This window comes from Aythya ferina, assembly GCF_964211825.1.
Source record: "Aythya ferina genome assembly, chromosome: 3".
In the NCBI taxonomy this organism is placed as follows: domain Eukaryota; kingdom Metazoa; phylum Chordata; class Aves; order Anseriformes; family Anatidae; genus Aythya; species Aythya ferina.
Genome location: NC_140298.1, coordinates 62,264,589 through 62,271,229, shown reverse-complemented (window position 1 = coordinate 62,271,229; position 6,641 = coordinate 62,264,589). Strand labels below are relative to the sequence as shown.

The following is a 6,641-nucleotide window of genomic DNA, read 5'->3' as shown; positions in this document are numbered from 1 at the left end:
CCGGGATGGCTGATTACAGGCGGCGGCGCGGCGCGGGGCGTGCTGGGAGGTGTAGTTCGGAGCGCGGCGGTGGGCGGGGCTGCCCCCGCTCCCTCCCTCCCTCCGTTTCCCGGCACGTGACGGCGCGGCCGGGTGACGCCAGCGGGCAGCGGAAGCGCGCGCGGCTCCGCGCCGCACGTGGCTGCCGCCGGGTGCCGGCGGTTGGGCGCGAGCCCCCCCCGTGCCGTTACCGTTAGTTACCGTTACCCCCCCCACAACAAGAAGATGGCGGCGCTGCGGCTCCCCCTGGCCCAGCCCCTGCAGCTGCTGGCGGCCAGGAGCGACCGGAGCGGCGCCGAGCTCGGCGGGTTCCTGGCCAAGCCGGTGAGCGCCGCCGTGACCCCGCTTCCCTCCTTATTGCCCCCGTTTTCCCCCTCGCGACCCCTTTCTCACCCCCTTTTTTCCCCCATCCCGTCCCCGCCGCCATTTCGCGGCAGCGGCTCTCCCAGCCCGGCAGCCTCAGGAGGAGGAATTTGGGGAGGGGGTGGGGGCTTCGTGGGTGGAAGCGGGGAGCTGCTGAGGGTTTGGACCTTTCTGGCTATTGCGTTTGAAGGCTGAAAAGCGAAGTTACCGTATTTTTCCGGAATATTGACGTTTTCACCCCAAACCGCCGTCTCCCGGTCGGTACCAGCTGGGGAAAACTTTTCATGCTGCTAATCCATCAGCAGACAGGTGGCTTTTCCCTTTTTCCCCGAAATCACGGGATCGGAGTAGCATTGACTCAGACATTTCTTCATGCCTGTATTTGAGAGCTTGTGCTGGGTGTGAACGGGGCCGTGCCCTCCGGCAGCAGCTGGCAGGGAGGCGCTTGGGGTTTAAATGTGTCCACAGCTGGAAACTGGTGCAGGCTGATTACCTGCAGAGCTTCCAGAACAGCAACGTATTCATTTGGAAACCAACATGCTCTTTCCAAGCTTTGAAGCTACATGTTTAGTTGTACGACAGTCTTGTTTTGCTGCTAAACAGCTAGAGGTTCCGGTTATTTTTACTTCATTTTCCCACCAGTTGCTTTGTACGTAACTTAGCTCCAGATTTCCAGCATGTGTGTTTTCTGTTAACTGTGTTTTCCTGTCTTTTTTACTCAATATTCTACAACTTGCTCCTAATAGAACTTGCCCACAACCAAATTAAGGAATAATCCTCTGAGATTTGTGCTAAGATGTTCTTTGTGTGATGGAAGATTATCCTATAGTATGTAGCAGAAATAGAGCCTTTTACTTAGGATATTAATATGCCACTAACTCTGCAAAGGTGCAGCAAATTTCTGTGTTCTTAATGAGGAAAATGGGACAAAAAGTTATATAGAACAGCCTTCGTTTGCTGGCTTTCTGTCTTGGGATAATTTAAGCAAACTGTCTAAGCAGAAGGATTTGTATGCTGCAGTTTTTCAGAAATAGAACTGCAATTTCTGTAAATACCAGTGGTTTATTCACACATATTGAAACCGCTCAAGTAACTACGTATTGTGCTGCATCTCTTCAAAAGCTTGTAAGTAAACTTCCAAAAAAAAAAAAAAAAAAAGTCATACTATTAATTTTTTTTTACATGCGATCTGTTCCATCAGCACAGCTGCAGTAATGGTTCAGTATTTTACTGTGGCAGATATCCATATGCCAATATAAATTTCTGTACCACCTAGAAAAACTGTTGGACTGTGCTTTTGGCTCTGTGTGGTACCAGAGATCTAACAGATTTTTTTTTTTTTATTTTTTTTTTTTTAAAAAAAAAAAAGAGGTGATGTAGCTGTCCTACATTTGCCCAGTTACTCACTGGTCGTCAGAAAAATGTCCTGGTGTCCTGACAGCTAAGGCAGCCTGGTTCTGTTTTTTCCTAAAATGTGGCTTCAGCTTTTTGTTTGAAAGTTTAAATAAGCTTTAAAATGTAACTCTTTTAAGATGTAGCTTTATAAGTAAGGCAAGGTACATTGCATTTGTCACAGAGTGTATTCTCATGTCCTGTTTCTAGTTTTTGAAGAGCTCTTTTTTTTTTTTTTTTTTTTTTTTTCCTGAGGCAATCTGCTAATAAGCACACTGATGCAAAAGCCTCGGAACATTTTTGCTGTCCTTGGCAATCTGTGCAACTGTGCTGACTGCGCAGTGCTGGAGGAGGTGTAGGAAGTTCTCTTTTGCTTTGCAGATGGCTGAAGTTATCACCACTTTCTCCTTGTGAGGCTGTATTCCACCTGCCTTTTCTCCCTCCTTCCCTTCCTCCCTTCTCTTGAGGCTTGTGGATTCAAGAGGAGTGCAGGTTCCAGTTTTCCTTTATCTTGCTGACCTGGAGAGCTGCCAAAATAAGTGGTCCAGCTCTGTTTTCTCTCTGTTGCTGCTCTTATCCTGGATCTAGAGAGCGTGCTAATGCGGAAAATCCCTTCAATTTTCCCTCCCAGTGGAAGACTTTGGGAGGGGGATTAGGTTGGATCCTCTTGCCAAATGGACTGCTAGACCTGATCTAGGGGAACGTGGCTTCTCTGTATTGCCTCTTTGGGTAATAAGACATGGCACGTGCATTTGTTGGGCATTTGGAGGGTCAGGCCTTTGCGATGCTTTCGTAAATCAGCTGCTTGGAACTGTGGGCACAGATCCTGGACTTGAACACTGACATTAAACACTTTCTAATCAGCTGTCCTTTCTTGCTCACTAAAAGTTGTGTATTTCAGGAAATCACTGGTAGTTAAAATTCCTCTCTGACAGTATTACTCTCTTCCAAAAAGTTTTGATTTAAATTCTGACAGGCTGTGAAATCCAGCAGACCGTCTCTTTATAGAATGAGAATTTTGCCACTGTGATCAGTTTTTTTTATCAGTTTTACTTGTCCTAAGGGTGCTGTACAGAATGATTAAAAATTGCTTGCTCTCCCAAAATTCCTAGTGGATTCTGTGCCCGGTAGTCATGTAACTACAGAATGTTTCTGAATCAGACTGGCTCATTTACGTTTATTTACTGTTTTACTGTGATTTGTTCCTTTTATTTCGATGTGGGAAGCTCTGGTTAATAAATTAAGCACCCTGTTGTGTGCTGAATGAAGGATTGTTTCTTATCAAATTCAGGAGTAGATGCAAAAGAACTTGAACAAGTGCATACATGCTCTGAAAGATGTCAGTGGTGGTATAACCTTAGGAGGGCACCTTTGAAAAATGGTGTGAAGGACCTCTGGTAACAAGGAAAACATCCTTGCATAGCTGCAGGTTTCACACAGATAGCGAAAGTCTGGGTAAGGCAGAAATTGACAGCACATCTAGCTAAAATGTCACCTGAATTATAGAATGTTTCTGTAGGAGTTCAGTAAGTGACTATTTTGTTTGGAAAGCTACCTTGCCTGGTTGTATTTACTGCTGTTTGCCAGGAAACACAAAAACATCTTGATGGGATGAGCACTTGCTTGGTCAGTGAGGAAGGGGAGAGTGGAGGGTCAAATTTAGGAGCAAAACATATAGTTCAGATCTTTAATCCTTATTTTTCACAAATCAGAATTACTTGCACTAAATGTCATGGGAGTGGAACGGTGCTTACATAATAACATGAGGTCAAAGACAAGAGCATAAAGGTACAAAAAATACAGAAAAGTAAGAAGAATGGGAAAAAAAAATCTCACCTTCAAAACTGTAAATACATGCATCTTGTCTTTATTCACCATAATTGCATCTGATATGGAAGTAACAGCTCCCCTTTTTTGACAACTTGAATTTATAATTCTTTGTAATTCCTATGTATTGACATTCTTCATATCATATGTTCTGTTTCCCTTGTTTCTTAAACTATGGAGAGCTGTATCAAGTAAGTACTTGCACTGTGAATTTTGCCCCTTCTCTTTTTTTTGTTTTTCTGTAAGATTTGTTCCTGTAAAATTCACCGTGAATCCTGTATGAATAGTTAAAAGTCTAAATCATTACATGTTTAACCTGTTCCTACCTTCCTTTCCTCTAGACTTGGACTCAGCATGACCGGCAATGCATCCTGGATACTTTATCACAGTTATTACTGGATAAAGAATGTACTCTATTAATTGGCCGTCAGCTCCGACCAATCTTGTTGGATTTGCTGGAACGAAATGCAGAAGCCATTAAAGCTGGCGGCCAAATCAACCACGATCGGCATGAAAGGCTGTGTGTAGCCATGAGCAAGCTGGTGGCTGACCACCCGGATGTTTTGCCGTAAGTAGCGCAGAGCTGCCTTGCACGGTGTTTGAATGTACGGGGTGTGTGAACGTCAGTGTTTGCTGGTGAGGAGGTGGTGTGACAGGGCTTTGGGTTGTCTCCACCAGTAGCAAAGGTCTTTTCAATTGAAAGAATTACCTAGAAAGCACAAGTCTTAAACACAGCTTATTTAAACTGTTTGGTAATACCTAATGTTATTTTCATCATTATTCAATCAGAATGAGAGCAAAACAGAACAGCTGACTTGAAAACTGCCAACAATCAGAATGTCTGTATCTTATATTAGACCTGTAGGCCAGTAGAATGCAAAGTTGCCTGAGTGGAAATCAGTATTACTTTCTCAGTAAACAAGAGAAATCAAAAAGATTTCACCAAAAAAATGGTTCTTGCTAATCAAATAATGATCTCTAATAAGGTAAAGTATCTGTTGACAGCTGATTGCTAAACTGGTCATCTTTCCTAGGCATGGACAAAGTTAAATACAAACCTCAGTTCAAGCTATACCATCAATCAGTGTTTCAGGACCTCTGAAATAAAACATCAGTGACTATTTTCTTTTGCTCTGGCTTAAATGTCCATATTCCATCTCTCTCTCTCTCTCTTTCTCTTTCATATGAAGATTTGCTTTAAGATATTTTAAGGACACATCACCAGTTTTCCAGAGGCTTTTCCTGGAGAGCTCAGATGCAAACACAGTCCGATACGGGCGCAGACGAATGAAGTTACGCGACCTCATGGAAGCAGCATATAGGTTTTTACAAAAGGAACAGTCAGTTTTCCGAGAATTATGGGACTGGAGCGTGTGTATCCCACTCCTAAGGAGTCATGACACTTTAGTCCGTTGGTAAGTTTAAAAAACCCAGATCATTTACAAGGAAAAGACATAACGGTATCTTGAATTGTACTGAAGTGTTTATGTGCAAAGAGAAAAGATCCAGACAAAACCAGAAAAATCTGTGACAATGGTATCTTTTTACAATTTGAATTATCCTTTAAAATAACTGCAGTTTACGAAAGTTGGATTCATGAGAGGTGGTGAATTTGGTGAAACATCACTTCAGTGCTGCTGGAAGAACAAAACATTGCATTAGTAACTCATTATTTTAAACTAAGATACTTAATTTAGGAAGGATAGAATGAAGATTGTCAAATATATTAGCCAGGATAATGTGAATTTAGATACTCTTAGAAAAAGAAATAGAATGACTAATATGGCTGGAAAGGATTTCCCTGGTATTCAGGTAATAATCTGAAGTGAATGAGCAGACTTGTAAATTTTGTCCTGAACCAATCTTCTGGGAACGCTCTACCACCCTGCCTCTCTTCCCTCTAACCCTCCCAAGCTCATTGAAAGCTTTGTTCTTGGAAGGTAAAAGCAGTGGTATAATAAATGAAAAGTGTATTTATGATCTCTTAAATTTTCTCGTATTGCGAGACAGCTAGGCTCTATGAAGCCAAGACTTGGGATTTCTTTGCTTCTTTTGGCACCGAGTCTTGAGATCTCTGTATTAAGGTTATTTTAGAAATATCATGAAATAGCAAATAAGAAGAGAAAATGGCAGGAGAAAAATCATGCAAAGAAAAATTGGTTTTCACTGTCTTACACATTTACTTCCATTTGTTTGGGAAAGTGCTGTTTTTTTTTTTTTTTTACTGTATTTCTGTTGAATGTTCAGTCATTCAAAGGAAAGCTAGCTAGTTGGTGTGTTAATAACAAGACAGTATGCCATGTTATAATTGCTTTTATCTGGAAAAATATATCAGAAAAATCTTTAAAAAAAAAAAAATAAATAAAAATTAATACCACTAACTTTAAGCATACCAATTTCTGCAGAGAAAGTTTTCTGTGTGTTTTTCCCAAACTGGTGTTTTGATTTGCAAGTGACAGTTGTCAAACTAAAATTCTTAAGATTGTTTTGACATGTTTTGTTCCAAATAAAATTTTTAGGTATACTTCGAACTGTCTTGCTCTGGTTACATGCATGAATGATGAACATAAATTGTCTTTCCTGAAGAAGATCTTCAATCCTGAGGAGCTGACGCATTTCAGGCTGAAGTAAGAACTCTTTAAATATTGAACACTACTTGTTTTTGTGGATGGTTTTCAGCTGAATTAATAAACATGGATATGGATTTGACAGGCTACTAGAAGAGTCTCAAACGCAGAATGTGGAACAAGCCCTTGTTTTGGCCAATCCAGACTCCTCATTTTGGCAAAAGGAGAAAGAAGTGCAATATAAACAAGGACATGTTGTATCAGATGACCTGTCTGCAAATGTAGTAGCTGTATGTGGTATTGTGCTGCCTAGACTACAGCTTGTTTCTGAAGAGCAGCAGGTATGTAACCCAGAGTTAAGCCTGTACCTTTTTTTTTTTTTTTTTTTTTTTTCAGGATTCCTAAATGCTATGAGCTGACTTTATCTTTATTCCTGCTTAAATGATACTGAGA

The 6,641-nt window shown here is 41.5% G+C and overlaps 1 protein-coding gene across 4 annotated transcripts in view; it reads left to right on the top strand.

Annotated features, from left to right (window-relative positions):
- The first annotated feature begins 205 nt into the window (after positions 1-205).
- The window catches only part of MDN1 (midasin AAA ATPase 1), a 93,973-nt gene continuing 87,537 nt past the window's right edge, over positions 206-6,641 (top strand). For all 4 annotated transcript variants that reach the window (XM_084514365.1, XM_084514363.1, XM_084514364.1 and 1 more), the window contains exons 1-5: positions 206-363; positions 3,963-4,189; positions 4,812-5,036; positions 6,141-6,248; positions 6,334-6,529. In XM_084514365.1, coding sequence (XP_084370491.1) covers positions 265-363; positions 3,963-4,189; positions 4,812-5,036; positions 6,141-6,248; positions 6,334-6,529 — 855 coding nt within the window. In that variant the 5' untranslated portion in view covers positions 206-264. The remainder of the gene's footprint in view (positions 364-3,962; positions 4,190-4,811; positions 5,037-6,140; positions 6,249-6,333; positions 6,530-6,641) is intronic.